This window comes from Bufo bufo, chromosome 3 (assembly GCF_905171765.1).
Source record: "Bufo bufo chromosome 3, aBufBuf1.1, whole genome shotgun sequence".
Taxonomy (NCBI): Eukaryota; Metazoa; Chordata; class Amphibia; order Anura; family Bufonidae; genus Bufo; species Bufo bufo.
In genome coordinates, this window is record NC_053391.1 from 565241400 (window position 1) to 565260135 (window position 18736).

Genomic DNA, 18736 nt, shown 5'->3' on the forward strand with positions numbered 1-18736 from the left:
CCTAAATATATCTTCCTACTGTTTATTAGATTCCATGCAAGGCTACATGCACACGACGGTGAAAAAAAAAGTCTGTTAAAAATGAACATTTTTAATGGATGTTTATTTCACTGATGCCTTTCTGAGAAACAGACCAATTCAATTGTATGGAGACAGTTTGTCAATGAAAAACGGACAAGATAGAACATGTTCTATTTTCTTACGTCCGTTTTTCACTGACAGTCAAAAAAACTGCCATGTGAATAGCCCCATAGACTACCATTGGTCTTAAAACAGACGTGTGATGGCCATTAAAAAAATGTACATCACATGTCCGATTTTCACTGTCGTGTGCATGTAGCCTTAAGGTCTGGTTGAATCCTTTTCAGGGCTCATAATAACTATAACAACATGAGGGGGTGTTCTGTAATGAGCTGTTGGAGATCAAGGGGCCCATATACGTTTCTTTAACAGAGGCCCTTAACTGTTTGTGTCTACCTAGAAAAATGGGGCCATGGCACCTTCAGCACTTTTTCACTGCACAAACACTATTCAACACAACCCTATTTAGGTGTATGAGATTTCATTGCAGTACCTGCAGACTGTTGGGTTGGAGAGGCATAAGTTATTGCATATCCTAGCGATAGGCATTAATGTATTTATTTTCCTTTCATTTCTTGGTAAGCTGCAAGGAGGCCACGGCTTTCACCGGAGCACCACAGCCTCTTCAAACAGCTGATCGGCAGGACTGTCTGGAGTCGGACCCCCAATGATCACATACTGATGACCTATCCTGAGGATAGGTCATCAGTATAAAACACTCAGAAAACCCCTTTAATGGTATGTCATTAGTGTCTATGGTGGAAAACATCTTTAAGGTGACCATGGATAGTAAGATGTATTCTGATAACAGAATGGTAATTTTTAAACCAAATATGTGCACAGATTTGTTGCTACAATTGTAACAAGTTTTCCATAATTGTTTAACCATTGCATTGCCTTGGCCAATTGTTTAAAGTCTAGATTGTACAGCAATAACTACAAGTGACAAAGCATATCTTTTATTCAGGACTGATAAACCATAGATGCACCAAAGTGGCAATTCATATTATACTAACTTGGGGGACGGGCTAACCATCTAATGTGTATTGGGGTGTCTTGACTTCCACCCAATGGCAAATGTCAGGGGGAATATGTTGGATTTCAATATCCGCAAACCTTTGTTTTTGAGGGAGAGAAGCTACTGTTCAAGGTGTCTGGCAATGGCTTATGCATGCTCAGCCACAGGTGTATGGCCACATTCACTTGGACCTCCCATTATTAGTCAAATCAAATGATTTGTTGACATCTATATATCTAAATGAATGGGATTTATGGACAGCAGCACCTTGTGACAGTTTCAAGGTCAAGGTAAGAAAGTTAGTGGCTATACAGGGAGTGCAGAATTATTAGGCAAGTTGTATTTTTGAGGATTAATTTTATTATTGAACAACAACCATGTTCTCAATGAACCCAAAAAACTCATTAATATCAAAGCTGAATATTTTTGGAAGTAGTTTTTAGTTTGTTTTTAGTTTTAGCTATTTTAGGGGGGTATCTGTGTGTGCAGGTGACTATTACTGTGCATAATTATTAGGCAACTTAACAAAAAACAAATATATACCCATTTCAATTATTTATTTTTACCAGTGAAACCAATATAACATCTCAACATTCACAAATATACATTTCTGACATTCAAAAACAAAACAAAAACAAATCAGTGACCAATATAGCCACCTTTCTTTGCAAGGACACTCAAAAGCCTGCCATCCATGGATTCTGTCAGTGTTTTGATCTGTTCACCATCAACATTGCATACAGCAGCAACCACAGCCTCCCAGAAACTGTTCAGAGAGGTGTACTGTTTTCCCTCCTTGTAAATCTCACATTTGATGATGGACCACAGGTTCTCAATGGGGTTCAGATGAGGTGAACAAGGAGGCCATGTCATTAGATTTTCTTCTTTTATACCCTTTCTTGCCAGCCACGCTGTGGAGTACTTGGACGCGTGTGATGGAGCATTGTCCTGCATGAAAATCATGTTTTTCTTGAAGGATGCAGACTCCTTCCTGTACCACTGCTTGAAGAAGGTATCTTCCAGAAACTGGCAGTAGGACTGGGAGTTGAGCTTGACTCCATCCTCAACCCGAAAAGGCCCCACAAGCTCATCTTTGATGATACCAGCCCAAACCAGTACTCCACCTCCACCTTGCTGGCGTCTGAGTCGGACTGGAGCTCTCTGCCCTTTACCAATCCAGCCACGGGCCCATCCATCTGGCCCATCAAGACTCACTCTCATTTCATCAGTCCATAAAACCTTAGAAAAATCAGTCTTGAGATATTTCTTGGCCCAGTCTTGACGTTTCAGCTTGTGTGTCTTGTTCAGTGGTGGTCGTCTTTCAGCCTTTCTTACCTTGGCCATGTCTCTGAGTATTGCACACCTTGTGCTTTTGGGCACTCCAGTGATGTTGCAGCTCTGAAATATGGCCAAACTGGTGGCAAGTGGCATCTTGGCAGCTGCACGCTTGACTTTTCTCAGTTCATGGGCAGTTATTTTGCGCCTTGGTTTTTCCACACGCTTCTTGCGACCCTGTTGACTATTTTGAATGAAAAGCTTGATTGTTCGATGATCACGCTTCAGAAGCTTTGCAATTTTAAGAGTGCTGCATCCCTCTGCAAGATATCTCACTATTTTTGACTTTTCTGAGCCTGTCAAGTCCTTCTTTTGACCCATTTTGCCAAAGGAAAGGAAGTTGCCTAATAATTATGCACACCTAATATAGGGTGTTGATGTCATTAGACCACACCCCTTCTCATTACAGAGATGCACATCACCTAATATGCTTAATTGGTAGTAGGCTTTCGAGCCTATACAGCTTGGAATAAGACAACATGCATAAAGAGGATGATGTGGTCAAAATACTCATTTGCCTAATAATTCTGCACGCAGTGTAGTGGCCTTGGATCCAATTTAATAAAGGGGTTTCCTGGACACATTGCATAGCAGCTGTGCTTGTTACTGCAGCTCAATCCTATGGACTAGAATGGGACTCAGCTGCACAAAGGCCATATAATGGATGGAATTTACGTCACAGGCTGAAGAAGAGGCCACATAGCTTGTCCAACCACTGTGGCCCCTTCCAATAGTTGAGTGGTGTGGGTGCTGGCAATTTCGATCAGCGCAGATTAGGCTGTGGTGCACCACCAATGAGGCCAGTTGAGGCGATCGCCTCAGGCAGCACCAGGTAGGGACAAGAGGGGGGCAGCAGAAGGGCCATAGGCAATGAGAGCTTTTATTGTGGCAAAGAGGTTAGGTTAAGAAATTGGCATTGGGGGGGTGCCATTTCAGTTTTTGCCTCAGGCAGCAGAAAGGCTAGGTGCAACCCTGCGATCAGGTATTGATGACCTATCTTTAATATACACTCACCTAAAGAATTATTAGGAACACCTGTTCTATTTCTCATTAATGCAATTATCTAGTCAACCAATCACATGGCAGTTGCTTCAATGCATTTAGGGGGGTGGTCCTGGTCAAGACAATCTCCTGAACTCCAAACTGAATGTCAGAATGGGAAAGAAAGGTGATTTAAGCAATTTTGAGCGTGGCATGGTTGTTGGTGCCAGACGGGCCGGTCCGAGTATTTCACAATCTGCTCAGTTACTGGATTTTCACGCACAACCATTTCTAGGGTTTACAATGAATGCTATGAAAAGGGAAAAACATCCAGTATGCGGCAGTCCTGTGGGCAAAATGCCTTGTGGATGCTAGAGGTCAGAGGAGAATGGGCCGACTGATTCAAGCTGATAGAAGAGCAACGTTGACTGAAATAACCACTCGTTACAACCGAGGTATGCAGCAAAGCATTTGTGAAGCCACAACACGCACAACCTTGAGGCGGATGGGCTACAACAGCAGAAGACCCCATCGGGTACCATTCATCTCCACTACAAATAGGAAAAAGAGGCTACAATTTGCACAAGCTCACCAAAATTGGACTGTTGAAGACTGGAAAAATGTTGCCTGGTCTGATGAGTCTCGATTTCTGTTGCGACATTCAAATGGTAGAGTCCGAATTTGGCGTAAACAGAATGAGAACATGTATCCATCCTCTGATGGCTACTTCCAGCAGGATAATGCACCATGTCACAATGCTCGAATCATTTCAAATTGGTTTCTTGAACATGACAATGAGTTCACTGTACTAAAATGGCCCCCACAGTCACCAGATCTCAACCCAATAGAGCATCTTTGGGATGTGGTGGAACGGGAGCTTCGTGCCCTGGATGTGCATCCCTCAAATCTCCATCAACTGCAAGATGCTATCCTATCAATATGGGCCAACATTTCTAAAGAATGCTATCAGCACCTTGTTGAATCAATGCCACGTGGAATTTAAGGCAGTTCTGAAGGCAAAAGGGGGTCCAACACTGTATTAGTATGGTGTACCTAATAATTCTTTAGGTGAGTGTATATCAAGAATATACATCATATTTAATTCAGTCCCGAACAACCCTTTTAACTGTTTGGTTTACTGTTTAGGTGTCCTTCAACTTACATACAGTGAAGAGAAAATGAATTAAAAGAATTGTCCAACACAAAGTGATTGATAAGTGTGGCAGACCCTCACTATTCAGGGCAGTTTGGCTATATATATATACTGTACAGTATATATAGAGAGAGATAAGGAGAGGGAGAGTAGATGCAATGTACAGTATTACACCACAAGACTGTGACTGTCTGGGTGCCATAAACATTTTCTTTCAACCTGGTATTCCATCTAACACCACACACTCCGAAACCACACATCCTATGAAACGGTGCTTGATATATAAAGATTAGATTGTAAGCCTCACTGGTGTCAGTACATTCACTGAATTTTGATGCACATCTATGTTACATATTAAGATTCACAAAAGTATTATGTAGTGTAGATTATTATTAGTCTAGAGTATTATATAGCGTTGAAAAGTATTATAATTATTAGAATAGAGTATTATATAGTGTGGCGTACCCAGAGCATTATTTGCCATTCGCCTGACAGTGTCAACAGTCATTTTAAAATAAGTAAAATATATATATATATATATATATATATATATATATATATATATATATATATATATGAGATAGATAGATTATTGATAGATAGACAGATATAAAACAGGGTGCCTGCATACTATGTTACAATTACAAAACGGGTTCCTTCTTCTGTGATGTGACCCTATAGTCTTATTTGCTGTAGACATATTGGTTGTTCAGTACTAAGTATAAAACATACAGAATAAAGCAGATCAAAATGTGTCATTTACCTGTGCATTAGGCTAACTCTCCAACTCAGTGATTTTAAGTGGCACCTCCTGACAAATGCCCTACAGTCTATATACTGTATATATGGCAGGATCCCAGGAGCTGCCCTGCACTTGCCTTTAGCTACAGGTTCTGCATGCCATAAAGCAGCAATTAAGGGGGTGTGTTCCCTGTTCCAGAGGTGGATGAGGAGGGAGCACAGGAGTGCTGGAATAAGAGGGCTTTGTGTCTTTAAGATGTGTCACAGCCCCCTTCCCTGTACCAAGTCACAAGCACTGAATCCAGAGGAGTCACTTTGCTCCTGTTCTCTTCCTCTCCTCTCTCTCTCTCTCTCTCTCCCTGTTTTACTTTGTTGACAGCCCTGCTAGGGGCCTTTTGTTACCTCTCCAGCCAATGAAAGCATTTTACGACAGAGAACAGTTGGGATATAAAAAGAAGGAGTCCCTGTGCCTAGTACATGATCTGTGGTTGCCTACCCCTCCCCTATAAAGACCTGCACAAGGCAGCTGTCCTCTCTGCACCAGCAGCAGTCCTCAGCCTGGGCACCCAGCTATGCTGTCTCAGCGCTACCCACTCTTCTTCTGCATGCTGGTCCTGTCCCTGGAGTTTTCCAAGAGTGGAGGAGAGTCTCTGATGGAGAAAGGAGCCCTGCAGGTGGAGACCTCACTGGGAGAAAGTGAGGAGCAGGAGTGCCCGGTGTGTATGTGGAGGAAGCACAGCAAGGAGATGAGGCTGGAGAGCATCAAGTCCCAGATCCTCAGCAAACTCAGGCTAAAGGAAGCCCCCAACATCACCCGGGAGGTGGTCAACCAGCTGCTGCCCAAGGCTCCCCCTCTCCAGCAGATCCTGGACCAGCACGAGTTTCAGGGAGACTCCTTCCAGCATAATGCTTTCGTGGAAGAGGATGAGTACCATGCCACCACGGAGACTGTCATCAGCATGGCACAGGAAAGTAAGTGCACCCCTCCTCTCTATGCCACTGCTCGGTGGTGCACCAGTCACTGCTTGTCAGGGCACTCACACGTGTTTTGTACCCACGTGTGACAGCTCACCCATTGATCATCATGGCAGGCAATGCCTGCATAATAGGGGTTAAATGGCAATTTCATGCCATCACCTGGATGTATGCATAGGTTTAGGAGTGTAATGATGCCCCCAGCTTGTATATTCCTGTCCTGCTTTCATGGCTTTTCCTTGGTGCCAGCAATGTGATGCAGTGAGCTGGAGACTGTAGGAAGGCTGCCAGGGAGCTCCTCTGCAGATTCCAGTAGTTGGTGCCTCCTAGAATTGCTGGGCTAACAAGTTTTTTTTTTTTATCAAGGACCTGAAGTAACTGGTAAGTTCTTCAGGTGAACATAGGACCTTCCATGGAGATGATCACCTGAGCGCACGCTACCTGCCTGAGGTTGGGGCAGCGCTCTAGGATTTTCCCTATAATCTGACAGCCATCTGCTCATCTGTCTTTAAAGGTACCCATACACATTAGTCTCAAGTTGATCAAAATGGACGTTCATCGGCTGAAATTTAACAACGAATGACCGTTTTAGCAGACCGATGACAGACCACCACTGTCTGAAGTTGGCCACATTCAGTATTTTGATCCGATAGTCGGACAGAACATCTTTCCTTTAAAGAAAGACCGTTTGTGGAGGAAAGATCTTTTTTTTGAAAGAATGTTCTCAGAAAGGTTTTTCGTCCATCGCCCAGTTTCACTGAACACGTACGGCCAGTTTGAACAGCTATAATGGCCAATATGGACTCAGATGTGTCTGGGTAATGATCGTTCAACCGTCAGCCTACTTCTGTCTAATGTGTATGGCCGCCTTTAATCACTTCTAGTGACTGCCTTCAAGTGGTGATAATCACTGCCATAGTCATTAATTGACCTGATAAAAATTGGTGTCCTAAAACAGGCACTGTTGTGGAGGTCATTATGTAGAAATGAATGACCCCCCCCCCCCCCCCCAGTTAGAGGAACTGATCACATCCTATGTGTTGTGTGAACCCCGCTATAGAGAGGCTTGAGACATGGCTGCAGAGTGCAATGGTAAAGCAGGTAAGGATTTTCCCTCATTCAGACCAGCCTAATGATGTATTACATTTAGAAGGTACTTTGATTTGGATATCGATTGATATCTAGTTGTAAATTGTGACATGAATTTGGCGTGAGCGATATTTTCTATGAGCACATTGAATGCACTGGATGTAGGATTGATCAAAGACTATTTGAGCACCTATAAAGGAAGATCATTACTTACCTACATGTGCAATTACTTATTACTTCAGATGTATTATTTCTTGTGCTGTTTTGATTATTGCAACATCTATAGCAGAATTCCCACTTTTACCTATAGGAACATGAATGGCTCTGCAGTAGCGGTTTATTTTTGGGTTATTTTCTCCATGCCATTTACTGTTAGGCTTTGTTCACACACATAGTTTTGCAGAGTTTGCTTCTTTCAGGGTAAGTTCACATGTGACATTAGCTGTGGATTTACTATTGTGGGTTTTCATGCAGCAGATCTACAGCATTGTACAGCACCAGAAAAGTGAATGAGTCTTTAACAATTCTCATCCACGCGTGGCAGGAAAAAACCTGCAGCAGAAACTGACCTGTGGTGCGGAGTTTAAATCTGCAGCGTGCCAATTCATACAGCGGATTTCACCTTTTCCAATGCAAAGAATGAAATCTGGGTCTAAAATACAGATGCGCGTTGTGTGCCTTCTGCATTTTATTTGCAGACCCATTGTTTTCAATGGGTCCATGGCCCGCATTTAGCGGACATAGCCTGTCTTTTGCAGAACAGACATATGCAATACGGAAAGCACACCAATGATCTCTGTGCTTTCTGCATCTTTGTGTCCGTTCCTGCAAAAAGATAGAACATGTCCTATATTTCTCCGGAAAATGCGGACCATGGACCCGTTGCAGTGAATGGGCCCACAAAAACTGCAGATGCAACAAGGACTACATCCATATTTTGTGTGCGCCCTGTGACCGTGCTGCGGGCCGCAATGCACGAACACCGACCGTGGGGCAGCCGCAGCAGATCGCGGACCCGTTCACTTTAATGGGTCTGCGATCCTCCCGTTCCGCAAAAAGATAGCACATGTTCTATCTTTTTGCAGAACGGAAGTACGGGACGAAGCCCCACAGAAGCACTCTGTAGAGCTTCCGTAGGGTTCCGTTCTGTGCTTCCGTTCCACACCATTCCGCATCTCCGGATTTGCGGACCCATTGAAGTGAATGGGTCCGCATCCGTGATGTGGAATGCACACGGAACGGTGCCCATGTATTGCGGATCCGCAAATGCGGTCCGTAATACGGCAATGGGACCCCTACGGTCGTGTGCAGGAGGCCTTCGATGAAGCCACGGTAGTCAGATCTTACTTTAAAGTCTTTAGTGAAATATAAATGAGCTACATACAAAGTGTTTTGGTTTCTGATTTTCAAAAAGCAGCATGCTCTGGATATGGCGTTCTTTTCTGACATTTTCGTCTTAAAGAAAAAATTTATGTTTTAAATTTTACAAAAACACTTGTAAAAAAATTGATATAAAAAAGCTTCAAATGCACGGATCTTATCCAGAAAATTTCTAAAAACGCTGCAAAACAAGTGTGTGTGAAGGAGGCCTAACTTACTGTAGTTTTTGTTAGGGCTCATGTACACGACCGCGTGGTGTGCGGGCCCATGCTGCGGCCCGCAAATTGCAGTCCGCAATGCACGGGCAGCAACCGCGGGGCAGCCGCATGCTGATCACGGACCCATTCACTTGAATGGGGTCCGCCATCCGCATCCGACGGTCCGTACCACAAAAAAGTAGTGCATGCACTACTTTTTTGCGGTGCGGAGGCACGGACAGAAAACCCACGGAAGCACTCCGTAGTGCTTCCTTGGGCTTTCGATCTGTGCCTCCGTTCTGCATCTCTGTGATTGCGGACCCATTCAAGTGAATGGGTCCGCGATCCGTTGTGCGGGGTGCACACGGCCGATGCCAGTGTATTGCGGACCCCCTGTATGTGGCCCGCAATATGGCCACGTGCATGAGCCCTTAGTCTTACACTTCCCTGAGTGTTTTCTTCTGAAAGCCCCAGTGCTAAAAGTCAGTGACCGATAAAGCACCCAACAGTGTGATATGTGAAAAGGGGTCACCTGACCTGGTCCTCCAAATTGACAGATAGACATGACAAGTCCTTTACCTGAATGCAGGTGTTCAACAAGTGATTTGGTTTGTACATAGCAGCTGGGGTCATTCAGCCTCCAATGCTCCTTGTTCCTAGCTGAATACTGCTGTGTCATGGTTTGCAGCCTATGGAACGTTATTGGGGGCAACGGACAAAGGCTCTTTGCCTATTTTATGGAATATAAAAGTAGCAAATTTTTGCCCACTCATCATTTTGTACAAAAATGTTGCAACTTTTTGTCTTTCTTCGCTACTCTCACTATAAAAATTGGACACAAATTAACATAAGGGGATGGGGCCGCCGCAGCCCAAGACATTAAGTAACTGGTGTAAATTATAATTGAAATCTACTCCAGCTCCTGGCTATTGTAGATCTCAGTTTCTGACTCACGGACATGACAGATGCAACAAATTTATTAAGGGGCCTGCACTTCTTAATAAACTGGTTGCACCTTACACCAACGTGCATTTTTCTAAGGCTACATGCACACGACCGTATGTGTTTTGCAGTCCGCAAATTGCAGATCCGCAAAAAAAACTAATGACATCCATATGCCATCTGTTTTTTTTTTTGCGGATCCATTGTAACAATGCCTAAAACGGATAAGAATAGGACATGTTCTATTTTTTTTGGCGGGGCTACGGAACGGACATACTGATGCGGACTGCACACGGTGTGCTGTCCGCATTTTTTGCGGACCCCTTGAAATGAATGGGTCCGCATCCTATCCGCAAAAAAAAAAAAAAACGGAACGGACACGGAAACAAACAACATTCGTGTGCATGTAGCCTAAGGCTGGGGTGTGAAATACAGATGCGCATGCAGATGTATTGCAAAAAGCCATCTACTTGAAACATTAATATCTATCTGTCTATCCATATCTAATCTTTCCATCTATGAATTTACGTAAGGATTTGTATTAGATTTTTTTTCGGATTCCTCCAACCTTCTCAACAATTTCTATCAGATTTCCAGCGTCTTTTCTTTTTTCCTACTTTTCCCTGGTTATCCCTTCTGCTAATTCCTCGCTGTTATCCCCTTTTCTTTTCGCTCTGGTTTTGCCTTCTCCTTGGCTCATTCTCTCTAGTCTTTTGTTATCCTCAGGTCACTTCTGTTGGTTTTTCCTTTTTACCATGTGCAGTAATAACAAAGCCTGGCTGTGGTTACCCCCATGGGGTCCTTGTGCTGTCCTTTTCTTTGGTTTTGGGAGGAGATGGACAGATCCATTTGGCAGTGTTAAAGGAATGTGACTGGAAGCATTTCTAATCCCCAGTGTCTATTCCAACTCATGCTAAATACTTAAACCTTATAATGTCCCTACATCTATTGCCTCTTCGTTGTTCATGTTTGCTCAAGTTATTGAGTAGGGACCCAATAGTCATTTTACCTGTACCCTAGTTTTTTATGCCTTGAATGTCTAATTCATTGGGCAGACTCTTTTCCGTACATTGTTTAAAGGGGGTTTCCAGGGGAATACTTAAAAATGGATAACAAATAATTATTACTCACCTCACCGAACCCCTGCCACCGCCATTCCCATGCTGCTCCGGTCCCCCATGCTCTCTATGGCTTGGATAGCCCGCTCAGGCAATCACTCTCTGAAGTAGGTCCTTAGTACAGTTAGTTATTGGCTGAGAGGGCGGTCCGCACCATTTCCTGTGTGTTGAGCCCGGGACCAGGAGGTGGAGAACAGCGGGGACTGGAGCAGTGTCTGAATGGCAGTGGTAGGGCATCAGTCAGGTTAGTAATGACTATTTGCTACTTTTGATATCTTCTGCTCCATTTGCATTCCCCTGGAAACCCCTTTAGTTTACACTTAAAGAGGTGATCCCATGAAAAATATTCTACAGTTTTAAAAACAGCACCTGGATCTGAATAGTTTTGTAATTGCATAGCATTAAAAATGTATTATAGTTACTGAGTTATTAAATGAAATCTATTTGTATAGCGCCACCTGCTGTTTGCTCTTTTTCTAAAAAACTCAGTTCCTCTTTTAACTGCCACCAGCTGCAGCAGAAAGGAAACACTCCTGTGAAAGGACACACCCTCTTAGTCTACTTTCACACCAGCTTTTTGGCTTTCCGTTTGTGAGATCCGTTCAGGGCTCTCACAAGCGGGCCAAAATGGATCAGTTTTGCCCTAATGCATTCTAAATGGAAAAGGATCCGCTCAGAATGCATCAGTTTGCCTCCGTTCAGTCACCATTCCACTCTGGAGGCGGACACCAAAACACTGCCTGCAGCGTTTTGCTGTCCGCCTGACGAAGCGGAACCAAATGGATCCGTCCTGGCACACAATGTAAGTCAATGGGAACGGATCTGTTTTCTCTGACACAATCTGGCACAATAGAAAACGGATCCGTCCCCCATTGACTTTCAATGGAGTTCCTGACGGATCCGTCTTGGCAATGTTACAGATAATACAAACGGATCTGTTCATGACGGATGCATGCGGTTGTATTATTGTAAGGGAAGCGTTTTTGAAGATCCATGACGAATCCGCAAAAAACACTAGTGTGAAAGTAGCCTAAGATGACAGCTTGAAATAAATCTAGAACAATTGGATCAAAGATTGGAGAGATCTATGGATCCATGTGAGGTACAAAGCAGGTTCTAGCTTTGCTAGAAAGAGGTTGCCATGTACTAGATTAAGTATGATTATCATTTTTTACATTATTTTTGGGATAACCCCTTTAAACGCAACTCCACACACCAGTTACACTGAAAGAGATATTATCAAGAAGCTTCCGTGAAGTTAGCAGTCACTCAGGAGTTATTAGGAAAGATTAGGGAAGACATGACTGCACTCATCCAGACAAGCACCGCTCCTGTCCATGCTTTGTGGCTGATGTCAAAGCCAAGTTCCATTGAAGTAAAAGAGCACGAGCTACAATACCGCTGTGGACTGGTGGGCACAGCGGTTTTTGGACAAAAGCAGCCATGTTTTTGTAATCCTCTACATGCCCTTTAGGCCTCTTTCAGACGGGCGTTGCGGGAAAAGGTACGGGTGCGTTGCGGGAATATGCACGATTTTTCCGCGCGAGTGCAAAACATTGTAATGCGTTTTGCACTCGCGTGAGAAAAATCGCACATGTTTGGTACCCAACCCGAACTTCTTCACAGAAGTTCGGACTTGGGATCGGTGTTCTGTAGATTGTATTATTTTCCCTTATAACATGGTTATAAGGGAAAATAATAGCATTCTGAATACAGAATGCATAGTAAAATAGGGCTGGAGGGGTTAAAAAAAAATAATAAATAATTAAACTCACCTTAGTCCTCTTGATCGTGCAGCCCGGCTTCTCTTCTGTCTCCTTCTTTGCTGATTGTAGGAAAAGGACCTGTGGTGATGTCACTCCGGTCATCACATGGTCCATCACATGATCCATCACCATGGTAAAAGATCATGTGATGGATCATGTGATGACCGGAGTGACGTCACCACAGGTCCTTTTCCTGCAATCAGCAAAGAAGGAGACAGAAGAGAAGTCGGGCTGCACGATCAAGTGGACTAAGGTGAGTTTAATTATTATATATTTTTTTAAACCCCTCCAGCCCTATTTTACTATGCATTCTGTATTCAGAATGCTATTATTTTCCCTTATAACCATGTTATAAGGGAAAATAATAATGATCGGGTCTCCATCCCGATCGTCTCCTAGCAACCGTGCGTGAAAATTGCACCGCATCCGCACTTGCTTGCGGATGCTTGCGATTTTCATGCAACCCCATTCATTTCTATGGGGCCTGCGTTACGTGAAAAATGCACAAAGAGGAGCACGCTGCGATTTTCACGCAACGTACAAGTGATGCGTGAAAATCACCGCTCGTGTGCACAGCCCCATATAAATGAATGGGTCATGGTTCAGTGCGGGTGCATCGCATCCGCGCGGAATACTCGCCTGTGTGAAAGGGGCCTTAAGGTGTTAAAAGTAAATTAAAAGCTTAATTTTCTGTTCTGCTACACATTTTCATGGCATGTTTTATTATAATATTATATACCTTTTTATAATACAGAACATCATTTATGATACAGATTTACAGTTTATTTGAGGATATTCCAACAATACATGTGTTTGTCATTGGCAGCATGGTGATTCTTGTAGAATTATAAAATACGATTACCTAAGACCCAAAGTCCGTGCCCAAGGCTATTGCAATTGTGAAAATATAATTGTTACATAATGCTTTGTGTCAGACTTCTATTAAGTCTTGTAGAAGTTATTGCCTGTGTTTGTTTTTTGTGATACTTTTCCGTTGTGCTTCATCATATATGCATGTTCTGGTAGTTGAAGAATGGTAGAATCCAAGGGGGGAATGTATTAAGACAAGTATTTCATACACGCCAGTCTTAATAACAAACCCCAGTGCTCCAAAATTATTAAGAGGTAATAATTGGGGTGCATTTTTGTTCCGTGCTTTGAAAATGAACTCCATGCCAGCAGGGGGGGGGGGGGGGGCGACAGAGACTTTGGGTATAACGTGCACCAGTTTTCTGGTTCACATATACGTAAATGTGGGCCAGAAAGTAGGCAAGGTGGTCCCGGGGTTTCATCCGTGGATCTCCAGTGCCCTACCCATTTTTAGGGAAAGAGGTGAGGGCGTAGAAACGCAAAATGCAAATTTTGATGCAAAATAATGTTTATGCCAAAATTTGGGATTTTAGCATGAGAGAACACCACTATGTCTATTAATAAAGGCCGTGATCCGGATTCAATGATATTACAGGTGATTTCCTGCCAAAAATGGCACAAAATCTATATCACCTATAATGTTTGTATAGGTTGCATTTAAAGGGGGTTTCCCATAAACAACATACACAGGATAGGTGATAAATATATGATCACTGGAAAGGGGGGGGTTTAACCACTGGGACCATCATCAGTCACAAGAGCAGGGGGTTCTAAGTGTCATGTGTGAATAGAGTGGTGGTGTGCATGTGTCACCACCACTCCATTCACTTCTATGGGACTTCCAGAGATAGCTGAGCTCTGTGCTCAGCAATCCCATAGAGGTGAATGGAGCATTGATCAATTACGTGAACCACACCTGTATTTACAATGGGGACTCCTTTTCTCTTGAACGTTGGGGGTCCAAGCGTTGTGACCATCAGCAAACATACAGTTGTCACCTACATTGCAAACAGGTGATAAATATTGTTTATGGGGGAAAAAAAACTTTACATACTGCTTTTATTCTGTTTAGGGCAGCAATAATCTCGCACGATGATCAATAAGGAATCAAAAAGAAAAAATATGTGACTTTTTTCTTATGTAAACCTACACTAGTTTACTATATAACAGGGATCAGCAACCTTTAGCACTCCAGCTGTTGTGAAACTACAACTCTCAGCATGCTCCTTTCACTTCTGTGGGAGTTCAGAGAATAGCCAAGCAAGTGTGCATGATGGGAGATGTAGTTTCACAACACCTGGAGTGCCAGCGGTTGCCGACCCCTGCTATATAACAAGGGTGGCCACAGCGTGTCTACATGTGGTTTGCAGGACACTTTCATCCAGCTCTTAAAGTGAACCGGTCAGTGCGGTTACGCCATTGAAACTACCCACAGTACCCGTTTCAGCTCGTTATGGTTCTCTGGAAGCGGGAATCAGGGGACAGTAGGAAAACCAAAAAATAGCGATATGGACTATTCATGCAGATAATAGTCCAGAATCGTGGTGACAGATTCCCTTTAAAATTTGACAACAGGGAGATTCCTAAAAACACAAACCACCTGCTCTTGCTACCCATTTGCTTTTAAGCTCTGGTAAGGTGCCTTGCTTTGGACATATGAATCGAGTTGTTCTATCCAATCTAAACATTCACCTGTTCTTTCTCTATTGAATACACTTGATGCCAGTGCTGACAGATTGAAGCCCAGCAATAAAGCTGCGTCACTCATAAAGAATTTATTTCCAGCATAAACCCTGTCCTTTGTGATGTTTCAACCCAACAGTTTCATTAGACCTTTTCATCATGTGGAATCTGTGCGCTCTGCCATAACCTTGTGCAGGAATGAGGCGATCACATAACTTTCTTTAATATCTTTTGTGCTTCAATAGGCTTTATGCAATTCTGTAAATCATTACTCAATCTCTGCGAATGGAAAATGAACTCATTCAGGGCTATGCACGAATACTTTTGTAGGCATAGTAACAAGTTTCAAGGATAATTCCTGAAAATTGCACTTATGATATCACAATGCACATGAGCCAACATTCTCTTAATTTTTTATCTTAATTGGTATCTATCCCTAGTGTGCAAAAAAGTGTGTCCTCTGTCTTACATACAATATATTGAATGAAAGGCCATATCCATTGTGATGCCCAATGTGAACTTAAAAGATGAATAGGTTAAGATGCTGGGTAAAGGGTTTGCTTAAAGAGAACTTGTCAGCCCTCAGAACATCTGTAAAGTTAGTAAATACTCATGGAATAATTTTGGATTAACTTTTGTTAGAGCTATATTGTACAATTCTTAGGCTTTTCTTCTAGAAATGTAGGAATCAATTGACAGTCAACAGTTGGTTCCATCTACTCAGTGCCGCCAGTGTTGTACTGTGCGGAGACGTACCTCTTTGTCAATAGAAATGGCAACTCAAAGTACAAAAAATAGTAATAATTCACCCAGGTAAAAATGTTGGATTGTTGTAAAACTCTACATTCAGTTATGTCCCAGGCAGATTTGTAAATGATTACAAGTGTTGTCTGAATAGACACTGAGTCTTATCAAAAGAGGGTGCAAAAGTGCTTTCCCCGCTGCCCTATATAAAGGCTCTTCTCAGAGTCTACTTTTGAGTAGTGTACCTCTTGGTGAGAGATTGTTGACAGCTAGACATGCCTCTTTGACGCACTCAAAGACATTTTACCCAGTTGACAAACTTTGAGAAGGGGTGCATAATTGGACTGAGAGAAGCTGGATGGTATTTTATATGAATTGCCCATCATCTAGTCCATTCGGACCTAGCTGTTTAGAAGTGTTGGGAGCAGTGGTTACCTGAGGGCAAACACGCACAGCGATCAGGCGCCAGACAGACCACAAGTAGAGAGCGGCTGACACAGTTTTGTTGTCCACCATCCAGATGCAAGTGGCACTTTCATCACACACCCCTGTGTCTGCCCCGACCATTTCTAGTCACTTAGTAGAAGGAAATTTGGTGTCATATCGTTGTCAGACACCCTTCATTTGCAGTGGTATCATGAATGAAAAACCCAAACTGATATGGACTGGAACCATATCGTCTTTAGCAATGAATCCAGATTCTGTTTGGGATCTGATGACGATCAGGTTTGAGTATGGAGGCCTTGTCGTGAGTGCTTTAGTCCTACCTTTCCTGTGGTGTGACACACTGCAAAAACTGCTGGTGTGATGATCTGCGGAGACATGGCATGCGATAGTCTGTCACCCCTAGTGGTGATAGAAGGAACACTAACAGTTCAGAGATATGTGCAGGACAGCAGGACATCCTGCAGCCACATGTGTTACCTCTCATTGCAGGGCTTCCAACTGGCATATTTCAGCAGGATAATGCTTACCCACACACAGCAAGGGTTTTCCAGGAATGTCTCTGCCAGATTGCAACACTTCCTTGGTCACCCAGTCGCCAGAACTATCACCAATAGCGCTATTATTGGACCAGCTGGGAAGCCAGCAACCTATGAGTGTGCAGGGTCTACATGTAAGGGTATATGAATACCACATACAAGGCAGACAAGATGATAGGCCGACACTAGTGTTTTGGTCTAACCTTAGACCTTGTTCACAGCCATGTGGTATGTAGAAGAGTAAACATGGCGCCAGAACTGACGAGAATGGAGCACATTGCATCACACAGGATGCTCCATTCTTCTCAGTTCTAAAGCCATGTTTACTCTTCTACAAACCACATGGCCATGAACAAAGTCTAAGGTTAGACCAAAGCACTAGTGTTGGCCTATCATCTTGTCTGTTATGGAGTGCCTTTAATAAAACAAAGACATTTTTAAGCATCATTTATGAGTACTATTTTGTAACCGGGTACTGGAGCCTCCTTTCAATCATACAGTTTTCCCCAATAAACTTTTCATTTCACTTTAATATTGTAATCATGATATTATCATTACTCTTACATTTACAAAGTTTCATTCGATTCCAACAACTCCTTCTTGGTGCATTATTATTTGGTCAATGAGTGTATTACTACTTGTGATGAGCGAAGTGAGCTTCGGACCATAGATCCGAAGTTGCTTTGTTCAAAACTTCGGAATGTACAGCCTCCAGTGAGGCGAAGCCACTCGGAACCGAAGCTGATTCCGGATCCACGTTTTAAAGTGGTTACCATACCGAAGTTGTTCAACGAACTCTTGCACGACTTCGCGAATAACTAACTTCGCCTCATTGGAGGCCGTACTATTTAATGCTGTATGGCGACCTGTATTCACTCCCCTTACAGAGCAGGGGGGAGGGGCAGAGATAGTTGTTATTGCAGGTAAACAAAGGGCCAGAAGAGAACCAGAGAAATGAGAAAATAGATATTTTTTTTGCTGAAAACTTGCTTAGTTTAGTTATATATTGCTGCCCATCAGATTTACAGTGCTATATCTTTTTTCATAACTCAGACAACCCCTTTAATGGTCCTGCTGTCCACAATAAGATGATGTGTTACAACTGTAAGATCTGTGACATTGTGTACCCCAGTATTCTGCTGAGACGTGCTTAGAGAAAAACATCTCCTCACCAGTGGTGAGGTGGTGTTATAATTGTCATAGAAATTATTACTGTTCTGTAGTAACACATAGATGTAGGCATGCTTTAAAGGGGTTGTCCGGGCTTCGGATAGGTCATCAGTATCATATTGGCGGAGGTCCCACACCCAGCAACCCCCACTGATCGGCCGTATGAGGAGACGGCGCGCGCAGTCTGCACGCGCCGCCTCCCTTCCTGTCTATGGCAAAGCAGCGGTGAACAGGAAGAGAGACAGGAAACGGCACATGCACACTGCGCGCGTCGTCTCCTCATACGGCCGATCAGTGGGGATCATCAATATTAAAAGCCTGGACAACCCCTTTATGGGTATTTATGAAGATAATGCCCCGAGTATGCATTACAAACCTTCATATATTTACATAGCGGAAGTTATGGGTTTGAGGTTATATGTCATATACTAGTACTTTCTCACTATTTTCTTCAGTGTTTGCTGTTAGGCAAAGGGAAATCCTTTGGATTATAAATTACAGTACATGCAC

The 18736-nt window shown here is 43.2% G+C and overlaps 1 protein-coding gene across 1 annotated transcript in view; it reads left to right on the forward strand.

Moving 5' to 3' along the window:
* Positions 1-5654: 5654 nt before the first annotated feature.
* GDF11 (growth differentiation factor 11) overlaps positions 5655-18736 on the forward strand; it is a 150318-nt gene continuing 137236 nt past the window's right edge. The window contains exon 1 of the mRNA XM_040425599.1: positions 5655-6281. Coding sequence (XP_040281533.1) covers positions 5882-6281 — 400 coding nt within the window. The 5' untranslated portion in view covers positions 5655-5881. The remainder of the gene's footprint in view (positions 6282-18736) is intronic.